This window comes from Battus philenor, unplaced genomic scaffold (assembly GCF_028537555.1).
Source record: "Battus philenor isolate CCGP_79_NKW_IND1 unplaced genomic scaffold, ilBatPhil1.0.hap1 SCAF_15, whole genome shotgun sequence".
NCBI lineage: Eukaryota > Metazoa > Arthropoda > Insecta > Lepidoptera > Papilionidae > Battus > Battus philenor.
Window position 1 is genome coordinate 7,188,559 of NW_027181677.1, and position 20,521 is coordinate 7,209,079.

Below are 20,521 nucleotides of genomic sequence, written 5' to 3' on the forward strand. Positions count from 1 at the left end.
TAACGAAGCTGAAAATGGAAGATTGTTGTATAGCGACAGTCGCGGAGCTTGTTGACAGTACTGCCAAAAATTCTAGACCCATACTATCCCTCCATTACACTGAGAAGATCCTAGACATTAGCCTGTACATGATTAGGAGAGTTCTGGAATGGCTTAAAACAATAAGGGCTGCGAGAAGAAAATAAAATCAGAGCTTCTGAAAGTGGGTGGGTGGGAGTCTTGTTCTTGAGCGAAACGTCAGAAGCCTAGCACTTAGGTTAGGTGGTACTGTTTTGCAGGAAAGGTGATAACATCTAAGTAAAGAATTACAAAGTAATCACGTTTCTCTGAACCATGTTTATAAGCTGATTTGTCACGGTCAGTGCGGTTCGTCAGCAAATCACTTCGAGGTATATAAATGTGCACCCATTTTTTCACAAGAGTCGATTACATTTTGTGTGTGAAAATTTCATTCTTTTCATCAATTTTTGAAGTGCGTCATGCACATAATGATGCTTCTGGTTAAGGAAATATTGATGTTTAAAAGACAATTTTCAATTCGTATTACCGGAAACAAAATGACAACGTTTAAAAAAGTGCAATAAACATCGGCTTTTCTTTATGCTACGTACACACATTGGCGTATGACGAACACGCAAATAATATTAATGCAAATGTCACACATTGAATGAATTATTTATAGTTTTTGAACAAAATTCTGTAACTTTCGTTTATGACATAATATCCAATAAATATAACATTATATATACATGGTAGTTCATTTTGCAAGTCCCATTCTGCAACGTGAATGTAATGACACGGCATATATAACTCATATATATACTTTAATATATTCCCATTTTATCAGAGTTCAATCTGATTCTTGTTTCTATCAAATTGGGCTCTTGCATTCTTCCCATGATGTATACAAGTGGACAATATAAATTATCGTATGTGGATAATAATATGAATAAATGAATATCTTATCAAATAATTACGTTATTTTTTCCATTCGAAAAAAAAATCTAGTGTAGGTAGTGAAATGTTCACGCAGTGGACAATTAACCGTAAGCGAATTAATGAATATTTGCTACCCCGCCTTATTCCGTCGGTCGATGTTCTGACATGTAGCACCAAGGCCTGGTGTTAGCTTAACAATTGTTTACGTTACGACGTCCGCTGGTTGCAGTGGCTGCGGAATCGTCGCGGGGGTTTTACACTCTACATTCAGTTACCAACTGTCTACGCGTGTTCACCATTCGTCCGATTGATTTCAACATGAGCGCGATATGATCTGCATCTAATTAATATTATCAGAAGTTTAAAATACATTTAAAAAAATTAATTGTTAAAATATGGCAGTGATTGATTTAAAGTTTTTTGGTACGTAATTTTTTTTCTTTTATTAAAAATGTTATTTTTTGTTTTTCACTAAATTTTCTACTCTTAGTTTTTGCGTGTAATAATTATTTAAAATTTATAAACATACAGTAACCCGGTACTTCAGGTTTTAAAAAAAACGACATTATGTAACGAATTTATAACCATGATTATTATTATGATATTTTTTCTATGATTAAAAGATAATAATCATCGGAAATTAAAGTTAAATTATAATCTTTGTAGAAAAATACAAAAGTTAAAAAGGATTTGTGCGGTAATTTAAAAGAGTATTATACCTTTTGGTTCAAAGATGGCAATCGTTTATTTTTTTGGTTTCACTTTAAAAATTTATATTAAAAAAGATAGATTTGAACTAAATTTAATCACAGTTTAAAACAGGAAAATTGGTACAGGTAAATAGTTACGTAGGTACAATATTCGCAACTAGATCGCTGACGGTGGTGTATCACATAATGATATTTTAAAAAAAAGTATCGCACGAAACGAAAACACGAAAAAATCCATGGATAATCCTAAATATTTATTCTTTATTTATGCAGATATTAGGAACGAATAATTACGTGTTTATATTAATGGTAATCAAATTATTAAAATATAAATATAGGGAACCCATGTGTATATCCCTGTCAATACACAACTCTATATAAAAGAAATCAATTTATTTAGATTCCATCGTTTGGTTAATTTTTCCAAGTTTAGTTCGTAATCAAACCCACTTACTGTAGCATGCCACTATAGCTTACTTTTGATAAAGAAAGAACACAATAAATATTAAGTTTAGCTTAATTTTCATATGATTAAATATTATATATTTGTGTATTGTATCTGTGGTAGCTATAAAAACTATAGTATGATGCGACGTGTAAATAAATTAAAAACGATAAAAAGGAAGTCAGAAAAGAAACAAATATCGTAGAACTGTCGTTAACTATTCTCAAGGATACGAATTTTTTTTAAGTTTCGATGAGACACATTGTATTTCCATATCATAATTAAATTGTGCGCAATTAAAACTATTCAAAACTTGATATAGTACCGTTACACTATCTGATAAGTTAAATTTGTAAAATGTAAGTTGTAAAAGATACCCAATTTTATATAACCTTTTTGTAAGAGAAGATAAAATAGGAATTACAAAAATCTGTATGGTTTATATAAATTAAATAAACTTTAATGCCCTAATGATACTACTCAATTTCCTTTCTAATATGTAGTAAGGTAGGTTAAGTATATAACAGCTGTGAAACTTGTATTAAATGTTTTATTGATATTGTCATACGTTTATTATAATTAAATTTCATAGTAAATTAGTGTGGCCTACATACTTTTGTAACACTTGCTCATGCAACACGAAAATAAGACTATATAATAGAAACAAGCGACATTAATTCTGAATTACGGTAATGTTTAAATACGGCTACAAATAGGAAATAATTGTGTTGTCTTACGGATTTTAAATTTTTTTAACATCGTTTTAGTTAACATGTTTGCTTATTTTTTTGTAACAATTTTAAGATTTAAACTAGTTTTAAACAGCCAACAATAATTCTAAAGATTAATTTATTAATTATGTTAATAAACGTACATTTAAAAATACAATCTAGTCGAAGTCTAATTTATTACATAGTTCTGTCAATTAAAATAAATTTTGGAAAGGTTACATGGTTCGGTTTGTATAAAGAATTAACGATTGAATTTAGGCTTAATTATTAAACAAATATTTGATTTTATGTAAATAAAATGTCTTGTTAATTTGCATATACATAAATACATACGAAAAACCATTTTATAAACTAGCAAAAGTGAAAAAATTATTTATTCTATCACTATTTTATCTTTTTCTGGTAACAAATATAGTTTGTTTCTCGTAGTAATTGGTGTTTTTTTAATAGCATATTTATTATTATACTAGGACACGCCGCTAAATTTAATGTAGTTATTTGTGCCAGAACATAATTATTTATTAATATAAAAGTGACTGAAACTTAAGCATTCCTTATCCTTTTAAATAAATCGCATATCACAAATATTCGTCTGGAATATGTTATATGAATGTAACAGATTTCTTTAAAGGTTTCTTCAATTTACATGTACTTTTTAAACGCACTGTGATGGCTTAAATTTTATTCCTTTTGATCTATTTTTAACTTACCGTTTTAAACTTGTCTAGCGGGTTTTTATAAGGGTTTTGTTACCTCTGTTTACTTAATGTTTTTTTAACACTTCGACATTCTTCGCGATGTTTGCAAATTATTATTTGTGGCATTAATAACTTGGATGCAAAATGTTTACGTGGTGAGCTACTTTACTTATAATAAGCCTATATAAAACTAATTAATACCAGCGAGTTGTCTACTCAAAATGCAAAGAACCGACTTTAAGTCGTATATAGTTATTCAAATGTCATTCGGAAAAATACTGTATACGTCTACTCTTTTAAAGCTTATGCGAAATTTTTTTCTTGGTTCTGAAATTAACGAAATAATTTTTTCAAGGGCATTGCAGGCTTTTAATACTTTTTCACGTTGGTAATTTTTGAGTGGGAATAATTAATGTCGGCTCAACATAAAATCAAAATTTTATTTCGTAAGTTAATACCAAATTTAAGAACTTCAAACTCTAAATGATTTTGGATCGACATTGGTCATACGAACAAAATTAACGTATAACATTACGTAAAACTAGTGTTTAAAACACTAGTTTACGCTTAAAAGTATTTAAATGTTATTAACATTAATGGTATATTTACAAAATTGACATAATTCGTGTATTATTCTACCCTACCAGTAGTACCTTATGTAGCATTTAAATATATTGCATTATATAAACACATGATCATACAATACTGGTTTCTACGGGAAAAACAAAAAGGTAATTACAATAATATTTATTGAACAATAGCATACAAGTAGATCTCATTGTAATAATTTTAACGATTGATGTTGTAAGTTTAGAAAGGTTTTCAAAATTTCCATTAACCTTTCTTTCCATTTTGATACCAGGACAGAAATTTCGAAAATTGAATGCATTTGCATTTTGCTAATAATGTATTAATCGAGGTATATAATAAAATAAAAAAGGTTTTCATGTTCTGTATTTGACTATTTATGCTTATACTATATACGTTGTATAATTGCTACTAATTCATATAGGCCCAATAATAAAAAAATCTGTTATATGTAGTATTTTGGGCATAAGTACACATTTAAAACAATGATAATCTAAATCAACAATAGACATAACCTAAGAATATCAAAGACAGATTAAAAAATAAGTAATTAGTGAAAAAAAACTTCTAATTAATAAAATCATCACGTATAAATTATAAGTATTTTTTTTGATTCAAAACGGTTATCTAATTAAGACATTGGGAAACCGTTCCTGAAGCCATGACCTAATAATGAGCCATGATAAACTAAAGGAATCAAATATTGTCAGTACCGGAAAACTATGTTTATATATGTACATTAGAGATAGTGATGTCTTTCATCTTAATATGCATTTTACATTCCAACAACATATTAAAGATACGAGATAAAATTATTCTAACAAACATTCTCTCGCGAGTCATTTACCTGTATACATGTTAGCTTAGTTACTAGTCATCGAGTTCTTGAAGCCAGTTTTTTTAATCTAGAATGTCCATCCGTTTTGTGGTTTTAAATTTAGGTAGTTCTATCGCTTACTGGGAATACGGTTTTTGTTGACCAAAGTTTTTTGTTATTAGCTTATTTTTACTTTTAATAACAACTACAATTGCTATACTCGATAAAAAGACGAAGCGAAAAATGTTGTTATGTAATGAATGTATGAAATCCATAATTGATGTTGCAGTTTAAAAGAGAATTATGTTATGTGTTTGGGAAACTCGACCGTTTCATTTCCACCGACATGCTAACGTCAACAGCTGACCGTAGAATGAAGCCTCGCGGTGTTATTAAATACAGGCCCATGTTGACGCTCGACAACTTGAACGTTCACGATAAAAGAATGTTCAACTGCGTCGCGTACGTGATTTTATTGGATTTTTATCTCGGCTCGCTAAGCTACTATTGATTTGTTTTCTCGTACCTTAGTATTATTACTTTCTTTCACATATTTCCGATATGCGTGATAAATTAATTAAACATCATTGCATATTCATCAGTACTTTTAAATAAATATTGGTTTTTGTTTCACTTAATTTGGCACACCAACGTTTTGCTTTATAGAAGAATTTTCTGTCTCCCGCCCGTTTTGCGAGGCCCACACTTGTGCATTTGTAATTGCATAAAATTAATTTTTGGTATTCTTAATATACCCAAAAAATTGTTTGGTCAACTTAAACTGACCTCTACGTGGCCAAAGGAACATTTATAGCAAATTTTCAAACCTTATGATTCCAGAGATATCGTGAGGAGTTCGGTACATAGGTGGTATCTTGAGTATATAAAAATATATTTATGAGTTACCTTAATCAGTAGATGCCATTGTATAGTTTTATATTTTTTTGAAGATTCTATATATAGCAAATAGCTTAAATGTAACAATGCATTCAATTACCATCTAATATTGAATGATTACGATTATTAATAAAAGATAAACTAATTATCCATATAAGTGAAACACTAATGCAACGTAATAAAACTTCCTGGATTTGACTGTAAAGGAAATATTCTTAAAATATGCATAGGAAAACTTTATCGGGTAAAAATCAAGGTACAATATTTTTATACGATAACAATGTAGTCTTTCCTTAACATTTATTGTGTTCGTGAGGAATTTAATAAATATAAAACCATTCTAAAGGAGAAGTTTATTGTGATGAGTAATACAGAAATCAGGAAAGTACAAACTTTCTGTATAAGACATAAATGAACATACGTGGTCTTTACTTATCAAAATTAATTTTCAACTACATTTACAGATATTATAGTTTAATGTCAATTAAATTTAAACAGGCACGTCTAAATAGAAATGTCGGGTGGACACTAAGAACTTCTCGTTATCATAAGATAAAATGACACGTCGGCAAGCCATTAATTTCATCACGGCATCCATCAAACCGGAACGTGCCAATTGCAACTATAGTTCTGCGTTAAGAGCTAAAAGTTATAGTTCCCTCTAAATAGATACACGAAAATAAATCGATGGAATTGGTTACGATTATGTGATTGCACAAATAGCTAAAGTATAATGATTTGAATGAAGAGTTGTTACTGTGGAGTGTTTGGAGGTCGTTTGATAAATCTTCCTGACAATGAACTATTGTGTTTTGTGTATACTCATTTCCTCGATAAATCTAACATAAATTTCGCATACGCTGATAATAAAGTTTTGTTTGTGACGTAAAGAAAGTTAAAATAAAATAATCTAAATTTTAACAAATTATATTATTTATTTTCTAACTTTAGTATAAAAGTTAAATTGTTAACCGATTATATTTAAGTTCTATTGTTCATTTTGATATACACGTGTCTTCTGGGTGCAGTGTGATTATTTATGTCGTCTTTGAAGTGCTTGGAAAACATTTATTTTGTTCATTATTATGATCTTTTAAGCCGAAGCTTCGTCCACGACTTGACATACGTGTCCTCCAAAGATTTTCAATAAGACCGCTTGGAACCGGCCTGCATCCAGCGTTTTCCGATGACCTTAATAGGGTCATCTGTCCACCATTCTACATTTTCTGTTGTTGGAACAAAATACTTAATTATTTCATTCTAAATGACTGATTCGTCGTTGACCAATGAGTGTTGACAATGATGAAATATGTTGCACACTTTCTTGCGATTTTGTTGCAGGGTGGTGGGTGATTACGTAATCAGGCAAAACGAAACCGTGAAATAGGAAGTGTGGCGAGGGGAGGGAGTCGATGCGTTAATGTAATATGGGTTAATCCTTTGCGTTGAATGTATGCAGAATGATAGAAATTGAGAAGGATGAGAGAGAGAAGGTGAAAGTAGGAGGGTGTGTATCCCTGTCTCGAAGATAGGATGAATCTCAGACTTGGTAGCTTACGACAGGGCTTGTAAGAAGGCTCAAGGCCGCCCAGAGAGCAAAGGAGAAGACTTTGCTCGGAGTTTCACTGTAATATCTAATCTGCAATTAAGAGATCCTGAGAAGAACCAAGGTTATCGACGTAGCTCGAAGTAGAGCTCGTCTAAAGTGGCAGTGGGCGGTCGATATCGCCCGTGCAACCGATGGCCGTTGGGGGCCAAAAGGTTCTCGCGTGGAGACTACGAGCCGGTAGGTGCAGAAAAAAAATAAATAGGCCCCCCACTAGCGTACATGCAGTGGGCGTTTATCGACTAAAAAAATAAGAAGAATCTATTTAATTCAAGAAAGCATTTTTTCTCCAATTCATTTTCATTACACAAAAATGAAATATATTGGAGTTAACAAATACATTGTAGAAATATGTGCAAATATTTTTTTTAAATTATCCTATGTTATCGCTACACTGTAGTCGAGGTGACGTTTTTGTATATAGATGAAATAATAATTGTAAGCAATACTAGCACGTTTCTACATGTAAACGTAACTTTCACACAATTTATAAAACGTAATTTAATTATTTGTACGTAAGAAATTACAAAATGATGTTATTTCTATATGTAATTATCATTTCCTAATTTTATTTAAAATATATTATGGATGACTATGTAGTAAATGTTGGAGAAAATATTACAATATTTTGTTGGCCATACTAATCGTCATTTCAGAAAAAAATGAAGGTCATTACCGCAACGTAAATACGCAATGATCATGTAAATTATTTAATATTAGGTAACTTTTTGCGAGCGTACATTTAAAAAAATGTGATTGTCAAAGGTATTATTATCAAAGGTATTTTGTCAGAGGTAGGTTGATATTTGGTTATTGGATAACACGCCAATTGTACCACTATATATGTGTTTGGCTACATTTTGTTTCATGTAAATTAAGGCACGAGGCAGATTCTTAAGGAGAAAACAAATAGAAATTTTGTGAGGAAAATAGTAAAAACGTCACGTATATTGTCCCATAAAAACGTAGAAAATTAAAATACTTGCTTTGCCAAAATCAAACAAGGGGTATTTATTTTATATATCTAAAAATATCGTGTACCATAAACATTTACAATAAAAAAAAATATTTTTTTCATTATCAAAATCTTGAGATTGTACTCTGCAAGTAACGGTTGTTTTTATTTAAGACATTTGGTAAACAAATAAATTCATTACTCTGAAATACATCTTGTTTGGGTCAATGATATTTGACAAAACGATGTCTCAAAGGAGCTAGTGTCATGCAAAAAGCGACGTGGTTGTAAATTGCCTGATTATGTTAGCCGAAAGACTCATATTGCAAGGCCTAGTCTCTCGCAAAGACCGCCAAGATGACCGCTGCAGTCTTGCGCAGCAATCGGTCATCCAGCGATATAAATTGTAGACGTATTAAGTAGATATATTGCGATGAAGGCGAAATAACATAAATTAATGATACAAATGAACGTTAATTTTGAGGTGAGATTGTAATCATCGCAGATTAATTTTAATGGAACATAGATAGATACGATTTTGTTTGTTATAAAAGTAGAATATTGTTTTTTTTTTTAATATTTTCACTCGTTAAATATTTTGTTGAATCTTACCCTTTACCTTTTTTAACCTAACCCTTTTTGGAAAGTTTCTTCGGCGGTGTATTCTTCTGCTAGTTCAGCTACTGTGAGTGGCATTGAGCGTAATTCGGACCTTATCGAACCAGGGCATGGATCTCTGGCCTTATGGTCGCCGGCCATCCGTTTTCCCGGTGGTCAAAATATTTTATAAATTGTCACACTGTGGTCGCTGCGTAAGGAAATATTATTTTGCAAAAATATTCGTGAAATAAATAAAATCACACTTTTCAAGATCAGTTTTTATAAAATGAAAACCGCATCAAAGTTTTATCATTATTATCCTTGTGATGTGTACATTACACCTATCCGAGACAAATATAGTTAATGTAATTTTAAAATGACGTAACTAAGGCGTCGAAAACATTGCCATATTTGCCTGTTACTGATTACTTGATGACTAGTTTATAGACGCGTCTTTTCCCGCATAGAACAGATGGATCTTTCATGTCTCAATTGATTTGATTTAATTTAACTCGCGTATACGTTTGTAAAATTGGGAAAACCGACCAAGAAGGTATATTTAGATTTAGAAGGTTTATTTAGATATTTTTTATCTTTGTTCTGAATCCGATGCAATTTATTCTGAAGTCCTTTACAGCTGAATGTACATACATAAAAGAATACAATCGTTAACATATAGATTATGACAATTTCGTGGTACATATTATTATTAATACAAGAAACAGGAAAAATGGTATAATGAAAGTGTACACGAAATATGTATGTTGAGCTTGTATGGACTACGCGTTTGATTTAAAATGAGTCTTATAGTTATATATAATAAAAAGTATACAGAATACAGTACTCAGTATTTAGTATATAACGTTTATAATTTATGGGTGTTATATAAACAAATTATTGTTACTTGTGGTTTAGTTTTTTTCTTTATTTTCTCATCTCTTTAGCCAAAAAAAAAAAACCATTTCTATACAACTTTTTGACATCGGCCCCGAAGATGGATAGGCAAATTGTTTATGACCTTGTTAAGATTAAAAAACACTGGACGCTGGCAGCTGCCATTCGGCAATATGGGAAGTTTATGAGGAAGGCTTTGTCCTCCTGTGGCTGAAATAATGATGATCGAATGAGTCTCGAGTAGTACCGAAAGGTTCTAATGAAGAGAACTCCTTGTTAAAAATATCTGCTAAATGTTATTAAACGTTTGATAATATAACTAGAAACTAATTTTCGCTAGTAAGCTTTACATCATTTTTAATCATCATCATGATTATTCTTTCAGCCGAAGACATTTTTATTATAAATATATAACTTATGTTAATTAGGACATTGAACTGTCTTTAAACTGAAACAAATATTTTTACATATTTCAGATACTTTTAAATGAATAATAAGCTTTATTAGAAATAGAAGTACTGGGAATTTCAATAGGAAGGTTTAAATATAATTTAACTAAGATGCTGATGTATTACAGTCGAATAATAAAAAGATTACGGTTATATGAATGTTGATTTTTAGTACTCAATCTTTTTTATACTAATAGATTCTAAACATTTTTAAAATTTGGATACAAGTGTTTAACTTATGTATTTGCTACTTACTTTTTGTAACTGACACAAGAAAACTTTTTTTCATTCTTTATCCAGTAATGCCATTGAAATAAAAGTTTGACGTGAACATCGATTTTCTAGCGGGTTACTAGTACATAAACAATTTAAGGGTTAAGGATGAATATTGAAGGCCTTTTTTTTATTGAATGATAGTTAATGATATGAGTAATATCTATTGCTAGTTTTCCTCCTCTGCCTAAATTAGAAGTTAGACACGAAAGAAACTGGTTTTCCGTCGACAGATAGCGTTCGCACAGCTACTGCAAGGATAAATAAATAACTGAAAGAATTGAGTATTCTTTTCAATTACTTAATTACAACGACTAATCAAAGTATAAAAAATTAAAAATTAACATGAACAAGTTAACATAACATGAAAAATGTGTTTAATTTTTACGTGTACAGTACACGTTCTTATTGTCATGAATTATTAGGTGCGGTTGGACGGTTAACATAATGTCCACTTGTATTGTTGTATTTCATAAGACAGTCGTTAACAAACATTAAATACAAGTGACATGGTAAGTCCGCCATGTAACCGTAATAACCCTAGTAATATTTTATATCAATTAAAGTATGAAGGATATACAAACATATATATCAATTTTGTAAAATTTATTGTTATTATAGTTTTTTATTTGATATAAGAATTGATTCGTTATTTTTCGAGATTCCTTTTTCATATTAATTCTTCTTAACAATTAATGCTAAAAGAAACTTCAGTAAACTACTATTCAAATTTCACTCTCTCGCTAAGAAGCGGTACGTGCTCCTGCAAGGAACCGTTAGTATTATTGTTCGCGAAGGAATATTCCACTAGCAAACTACGCTAATAGTATACTTTCACATTTTTTGTGTTTCTTAACCTATTAATAACTATTTAATTAATTGGGAACCTTTATTTAAATTAGTTTTCAAAATTTAGATTTCTTTTGATTTGTTGTACGTCATAATATTAAAAATGTATATTTTTAAAATATACATTTTTAGATGGAACATATATTTATATTTAAAATGAAATATTTCTATGTTTGTCAATAAAAGACTTTGTAGATACGTCAACACTATCTTTTTATATACATTTATAATTTATTTGCTATTGTTTTTTGCCTTAACGTTTCATTCATTGTTCTTAATTGGAATTAAATCGAATTGTTTTTTCTTTCAGACGTGATCCCCGCGAGATTGAACTTGGGGTTCATGATTTTTACAAGTTGTTGGGTTGTTTACATGCTTCGAGTGAACATGAGTTTAAATCTAATTGCTATGGTGCCACCGACACCTAGAAATGTTTCGTAAGTAAAACATAAAAACTACATTGTGTTTTTGTTTCCCAATTGTAGTAGGCAATACCATCGCATTAAATTCAGAGTAACAATGTGAGGTTACATATTAACCATTTAAGTTGTATACTAATGATAAACGTCGTGTTGATTTAAATCAAGTAAACGAGGATTCCATATTTAATTGATACGCGTTCAGAGAAGGACAGGTTATGTTAAAAAATAAAGTTAATATCGTCCATATAAAAGGTTATTGACTTTCTAGTAGGCTTTGCAACTTTTGCATTCTTTACACTACATCCTTGTTCGAGATGTATCATGTTTCGATAATTTAATGTGGCGATACAATTAACGTTGCGCTCTGTTTTGCTCTTTTATGTTTTTATAACAATGTTTATTGACAAAACTTTACATATATAAAAATCAATAGGTGACTAATTATCAAACGTTTTATATAGCATAGATTTTTATACTTAAATACTATGTGAAATTTAATTTATTTCATATGTGGTCTATGATAAATTTTTAATATAATTCTCGTTATGATGTTATTTTATTTACGAATATATTGACGAAAAGATATTATTCTTATAAGTTATACTGGAAATATAACGAATAGAAAACCGTTGTTTTAACAAGTCACACAATTATTTTGATCATGATTTAATAATTTTACGGAATTTTCGATTACTGCATATTTGTTTTTTGTATAATAAAATAAACAGACAATTATTCTAACAAAATCGTTGTCATTAAAATATATACGCATTAAAAAAAATGTATCGTTATAATTATCTGAGTTAAGTTTTGTACTTATATTTTTTCTCTCATACACAGGGTTCAGTCTCAATGTGGACCAACAACTGATGTCGTGGTAAATAAAAGTATACATAACAATGACATTGCAGAAATAAGGGAGGCTCCGAGACAGGTAAATAAAACATTTTAATATTTACAATAACTATCAGTAATAAATACACGCCAACCCATTTATAAATATCAATGTTTTCAAGCCAGGATACAAAAACATTATAAAGCCACTTAAATTTTCGTTACAGCAAATATTTATATTCTGTACGTGCGTATTAGCTCTTTAAGTTTGCTTTATTTTTTCCATAGTAATATATTTTAGCAATAACGAGGTTTAGAATATATGGTAGTGCAAAATTTGTATTGTTAAGTAAACGTATTAAAAATTTTGTTCAATATAATTTTCGGGTTTTACCTCATAAACGTCGATGATTTAAATAAGGCGTATGATATCATCGACAGTATTTGTTGCCAGCATATTTCACATAATCTTACATTTTGCACAGTAAGGTGGTGGCTTGGACTGTGGTGAAAAACAGTACCTAATCAATTGATATTGTTAAACCTTAAAAAATTGTCTATAGCTTTAATAACTGTCTGCCCAAGGACGAAATATCATTTATCATTTACATATCATTTCATCTTTGTAAAATAGCAAGTTAACTGTATAAGTGACGAAGTCTTAGATATTTACAAATGAATAATTCTATAATTCATCATAATTTCAACTGTAGGATGTCCACAACTTACATCTCTTCCATAGATTTTAAATAGGTCTAGTTGGAAGCGGCTTGTATTTAGTGTCTTACGACTACTGTGACAAGGTCCACTTTGTAAGGTCCTTGTCCTTCCTTTACATTCTTAAAATTAATAACGTTGAATGAAAAGTACGATAAAACAATAATTATAATTTTTATGCCGTTAAAAACTACTAATGTTTCACGGTCAATTTGATATTACACTGTAAGATTGAAATGCATTAACCGTGAATATGATAAGACAACAATAGCATGATAATGTAGGCGGCGAGAAAGATTTATTGAAAATTTCAATTAATAAATATATGAATGTATAATGATATTCATTGATTTATCACAGACGTGTTGTTTTATAATTTTGTTGTGGTTTCTATTCTTTAAAAAAAATAAGTTATTGAGACTTTGCCTAAAGCCTTTTTTTGTTCAACCTTCATAGATATATAAATCTTTTCGCTAAGTCATTCGCGGTTATTGTTGAAATAGAAAGACAATTTTTTAATCCCGATTCGAAATTTTCTTACGTAACAATTTAAAATATTTTAATATATTAACTTTCAAAGGTGTTAGTGTCATATTAATTGTATTCCTCCTTGAAAGAGTGAAATCCTCTGATAATTGGTGATCGCTGAATGATCAGTTTGCTTATACGCCCATTTTCCATACAAAAAATTTAATAAATCTAATAGAATACGATATTGCAACAAAATATTTAGCTACGAGTTCGTTTTTGAATAAGAATTAAATTGAAAGTAAGATTTAAAAGAAAATAAAAAGTGATAGGTATTTATATGTAATATGTGTAATTAATTCAATTCTTCTATACAGTTTCGTTTGATGACTGGCCCAGAAATTGTAATTTCTGCTTGATAGGAACTTATCTTCGAGATCACGTTGCTAGAAATATATCGTAAAATATTTTTAATTTCTTTTTCATTATGCCATTTGCATAATTACTCTCCCATTTGCATTTAAGTTTCTCTTTGTACAATCTCTTCTTTTCTCTCCCTTTCATATCAACTATTTTGATGCTTAATAAACACTTAGAAATTTCCAATTTTTTCGCGTTCGTGTCATATTTATCTTTTTTTTTTCCAACCAAAATCTCTGAATTTCTGGTTAAATATAAGACAATTTTGTCAGTATTATACTTAGTCCTCTTTACATTCTTATCTTAAAAAGCCTTACTTACCACTTCCTGAGTCACACTTACGCTCGGTGTTTACGACCGTCGAAGAGTCTAGAATTAGAAATTCCCAAGCAACTAATTTCGTTGACGGCCCAGGCTTACGCCTGCGAAACGAGTTGCCTGTGTAGGTAAGACACGACAGTTTAAAAAGGCTATTAAAGTTTCACTACTTATCACAGTATTTTATATACAGTGACGGAGGGATTTTTATTATGCCTATAACTAGATAGGTATTTTTATGTTAATGTATGATTTTTTTCGCCTTCTATTACTCAATGATCAACCGCTCTATATTTTTTGATATACAAGTATATCCAAGAGTTGTCTGAAAGATATCGTAGTTCGCGACAAGACTGTCATTCGTACTTCTACTTTTGGCTCTTATATGTGATACCTTTTTTCCTGTTTCTTGGTATTGACAAGAAGTTTCTTTGATAAATAAATAGTAATCTGCGGCTTTTAGACGTCGATTTAAAACTGAATGTACTTAATTTTCCGAAATATTTACAGGTATCTGGTGGAGCTTTGTTCGAATGGACACCAAACCAACAGGCTATGATACTGGGTGCTTATTTTTGGTGCTACCCCATCACATCTCTAGTAGGGGGCATGGCTGCAGAGCGTTGGGGGCCTAGATACGTGGTGCTCATTACGTCCGTCGCAAGTGCTGTGTTGACAGCGTTAGGACCAGCGGCTGCTAGGTTGGATTATGTAGCGCTTATTGTTACACGATTCTTTCTAGGATTTGCCGGGGTAAGCAACAAAATTATATTCAATACCTGATTGACATGAATTCGATATTTTTGACGAATTTTTATGTGGTCAAGGTCATGCGTGTAATTTACAAAAATCATGGTCTATTTTTGGAGAAATAGTAATAATATATAATTAGACGGGTAATTTTAAGAAAAACAACATACGCTGTCAAAAGTATTATTACAGAGATTTAGAACCAGTAAGTCATACTTATCTTTTAAATACTTTATTGAAAAATTACTCTCATTTTTTTACGTACATTACATCTTTCCGTCATTTATTTTCACAAATTCGTGGCAACTTGACATTAAGTAAAAATAAGGAAACTAAATATGTTTACTACCTTTACCTGCAGACTTTTTACTGTTAGAATTTATTGTCGCGTTTCTATAGAAAAACAAATAAATGTAACATATTTCAGACTGAGACATCACTATTATACTCGTAATTGGAAATAGGTGAATGTAGGTAGACATATGTCAACATTCACCCATTTAAATCTTACTATACACTGACCAGTCATTCTGTATATAGAAAAATATACAAGAATACGTGTACCGGAGTAATCACTTTAAATATTTGATTTCTTGATAATGAACAACGATTACTTATAAAACCTTCTTACATTTTATATTTGGTACACTGCAAGATTTTACTACTCACACTGAGTTTAACTTCATTGTGACACTGACAAAATATGTCGCGTGAATTTTCTATTTGTTTACATTCAAACAAGCTTTTGGTTTTTACTAACATTGAATATCTGACTGAGTGAATGTTTTTTCCAAATTGTGTCTATGGTTTTATTGTAAAAGCAAAGGCTTTTTTTTATTTTTACCTTTACTTGTAAACCATGCCCATGTTTTAACGAAAATATGATAAATAATTTGCCGATCTCGTGTTTTGTGCTTAATGACTGGTTTAAGAAAGCTAAATAACTCTATTCTTCAATAATATTAACCGTTTACGTCTACTTTATATAAAATCAGAATGATAAGTATCCATAATGACTTATAGGCTGACGTAACAACCGTTTGCGGTGTTATTTAGCACTGTCAAATGGATACAGGTATTGTTTATTGTTTGGTACAATATTGTACGTTCTTTAATGTGACAATATTGGTTTGTACCTATCCTCGTTCTCTCATCAATGCCACTGCTAAATGTTTACCATAATTTCTTCTCATATTAATTAGTAACTGACGTTAAATAAACATGTGCTGGGTATTGCCCGGAATAAAATAGTAAACAATGACAAAAAAATCTATACATACTAGTTTCAAATACTTAAATATTTTGTTTCCTTGCAGTACAATTATTGTTGTTATTACTATTAATTAGTAAATTGCAATCGAAAGTAACTAGACTACACTACATTTTTTTTCGTAAATAAGGACAATTTTTATACTTAGTGTATTAAATGGAATCATATCGTTTAAAGTATAGAAGTTTTTGTTTGAAATCTATCTTAAAATGTCGACCATAAATGAGTATTTTGTTTCTGAAAAATATGGTACTTGTAAACCAACTCACAAGGTCGTCAGAAAACGTTTGATGAAGGCCGCGTGTAGCCATTCAATTACAAATACTTAGTCTGACAATAAATACTCTCATAATTAAAAATAAACAAAATTTTACCTAATTTGAAATCTGTCAGTTTTGTATGATTGTTGATTGTGTTTTCTTATTTTCGCGCCGAAACGTTGTGAAATATTATGTAATAATAAAATAGAATGGGCTGATAAGACATGCGAACTTTTTGACTGACGTGTATCTTGGGATGACGATAGCACCTGTCTCCCATTGGGAACTCTGACGATGCGCGACAAATACAGTTTATATGAGCTTACTCTTTTGGCCATGAAAGCTGATGAACAAGTTGTAACTTGTTCAAATTTTCTATAGACTATCATTATGAATCAGACTATCGAATGTATTTATTAAAATGGACGTAGATATAGTAAATCCTGGTATAAAAATTCATGACCGTATTTTTTAATAATAACTCGTGTATACTTTTATTGGTTTTATATTAATGTATTAATCTTACACACTATAATAGTAATAAATGTTGTGTATAATAAAAATGTTGTTATGCTTTGCAACAATGTTTATGACATGGCTAAGCAAGTAGCACCATATGGTTGAATGATGATGATATGTGAAATAATGTAATTAATAAAAAAATATTATAAATTTCTCGTTATTTCAGGGCTTTATATATCCAGCTCTTCACGTACTGGTGGCCCGATGGGCGCCGCCTGCTGAAAAAGGAAAGTTTGTGAGCGCTATGATGGGAGGTACATTAGGCACTGTGGTCACTTGGTCGTTGACTGGACCGTTACTTGAGAAATTCGGATGGGCATCAGCCTTTTACGTCCCAGCAGCACTTACGTTGGTCTGGTGTGTATTCTGGTGGTATTTAGTCGCAGATACACCGAATGAACATCCGAGAATTTCTGATGAAGAAAGAAAATATATTGCAGACGCGCTTGGTGACAGGGTATCTAATTCAAAGGTAACACGTCAATAATATTTTAATTATTATTTATCTAAATGAAACAATTTACTTTAAATATTTTATTATGATCAATGTAATTTTCTATTTGGAAGGTTTTAAGATTAATATGGGTCTGATTAAGTTGAATATACTGATTCAAATATAAATACGTACTTTATTGCTGCTTAGTAAATTTATAACAATTGTGAATGGAGCTCTAAATGCCCTTAGAATCTTCACTTGCACTTATGTCTATTAAGATCAGCCATATATTCGAAATTTTTTTTTAGGGTTTGCCGCCATTCAAGAGCATCATTACCTCATTTCCGTTTTTGGCAATGACTGTTCTTCACTACGGAAATTTATGGGGCCTCTATTTTATAATGACAGTGGGACCTAAATTCGTATCAAGCGTATTGGGTTTTGAATTATCTGCCGCTGGAATTATATCGGCATTACCTTATTTAGCAAGATTGTTCTCGGCTACTATCTTTGGTGCAGTGGGAGACTGTATTCTGTCGAAAAAATTAATGACTACAACGTCTATAAGAAAATTTTTCTGTTTGTTTTCACACATCCTGCCCGGGGTTTTACTTATTCTCTTAGTTTATACCGGATGCTCAACTGCACTTTCTGTTACAATGATAACGATGTCGATGGGCTTCAATGGTGCTGCTACTCTAACAAACCTGCAAAATCATCAAGATTTAGCACCTAACTATGCTGGAACTCTATACGGTATTGCCAATTTCGTTGGCAGCACAGCTGGATTTTTCACGCCTATGATTACGGCATACTTTACACGAAGCGGGGTAAATATCTATTTATTTATTTTTTGTTAATTATTGATTTATTCAGTTTTCACGTTTTTTTTATGATTTTCAGAATAGTTTTGATCAATGGAGACCAGTATTTTTTGTCGGAGCATCGGTTTATATCGTATCAGCCATATTCTTCATTTTGTTTGGAACCGGAAATATACAACCGTGGAACTTCGGAGATGAGGATAAAGAATGTGATAAATCTAAGCAGAATGAACGTAAGGAGATGAGTGAGATGACAATTAAAACTGATAGTTATAGAGAACGCAAAGATACGTCATTAAATGTGACATCATAAAATGTTCATTTAATTATATCTATTGGTTTAATATGTTGACGTAAAGAATTTATGTATTTACGGAGGCTGTTATTATGAGTTTGTTAATGTATAAAACTGAATGGGAGTAAAAATACACAAGGGCTCTAGGCAAAATATAAATAACATTATTAAAAAGAAACTTAAAAAAAAACCAAAGTACCGATAACTTATTGCGCTATGATATGTAATTAAAATTAATACTATATTACACAACTGACAGGTGACAATCTGTTGCAATGGAACGGTTAAATGATATATTTCTTAAAAAATAGCTGCATTTTTTTGTCCATATCACTGTGATTGATATTACCAAATACGTTAAAATTAAACTGTAAATGATTTAATCTTATCTAGATTATTACAATTTAATAGTAATTAAGTAAAGACAAATCTCAATAATTGTATATATGATGAACTCTTTCTTATTTCTTCCGTCCAATATTATTGATTTACGACTCGATGCTCGATATTAATATATTATAAACATTGGATAAACATTTTTTTAAATGGAATATAAACTGACAATATTATTTTGATAGGTTATTTTTGTAATGTTTGTTAATGATACATTTATCTAAACAAAAAATGTAATTACTCTACTAGTTTACTGTATTTATATATTTGTTTTTTTTATTAATTTGCACAAATTATTTGCATTTAATACCCATATTAAATTAAAATGTGTATTATAAAATTCAGCATTATCGTGTTTAGATCCAGCAATAAACTGAAGAGCGGAGAATTATTTCAATGCTTGTATGACGATTTTGCCGTCCATTATTTAGATGCTCAAACATGATTATTTAATTGTAGTAACTAAGATAAATCAATTAAAAAATAGTATTTTATTTTTAGGAATATAAGTTATATTGTAAAATTCTATAAAATTAATTCTATAAATTTGAGAATAAATGTGTGTAAAACAGTATGCTAGTTGTTTTACTCAAGCCGGAGGTTAATATAAATAGAGATTTAGGAGTGTATTCTACATTTTTACACACTAGATGAAAGAAATAATCCCCGTGGTCATGAGTTTCACTTTTGACAAATTGCAAATGATTCGTTAACTATGATCAAAATCAAAATCCGTGCCATAGTAAGTGTTTATCGTAATTAAATATTCTTTTACAGTGAGATTAACGCTTTATAGCTTTTGGAATTTGAAGATTGGAATTATGATATTTTTAGGTTACTTCTTGATATACATCGTACGCTATAACTTAAGTGTCCACATTGTTGACATGGTTCAAATTTCCAAGAGAGAGGGAGAGAGAATGAACTTGAAAGGTTGGCAAAATGATACGAATAGAAAAGTTTTTGGTCCAAGGAAAGGGGTTAGTTTCATTATGCATGTAAAATAACCGACAAAAATATCGTTGATTTTTTTACATGTTACAAAAATTTAATTTCTCGGCAGACTATTATAGACGTAATGTTTTGGGACGAAATTAAAATGGCTCAACTTTTCTCGGCTTACCATGTGGGATATTGCATT

At 30.3% G+C, this 20,521-nt stretch overlaps 1 protein-coding gene across 1 annotated transcript; it reads left to right on the forward strand.

Moving 5' to 3' along the window:
• Positions 1-1,196: 1,196 nt before the first annotated feature.
• Positions 1,197-19,954, forward strand: LOC137918726 (sialin-like). Its single transcript, XM_068761610.1, has 7 exons — positions 1,197-1,362; positions 11,762-11,888; positions 12,714-12,807; positions 15,141-15,383; positions 17,599-17,904; positions 18,177-18,698; positions 18,772-19,954. Exons 1-7 carry the CDS (start codon positions 1,335-1,337, stop codon positions 19,003-19,005), a joined length of 1,554 nt encoding a protein of 517 aa, XP_068617711.1. The 5' UTR covers positions 1,197-1,334; the 3' UTR covers positions 19,006-19,954.
• The last annotated feature ends 567 nt before the right edge of the window (positions 19,955-20,521 follow it).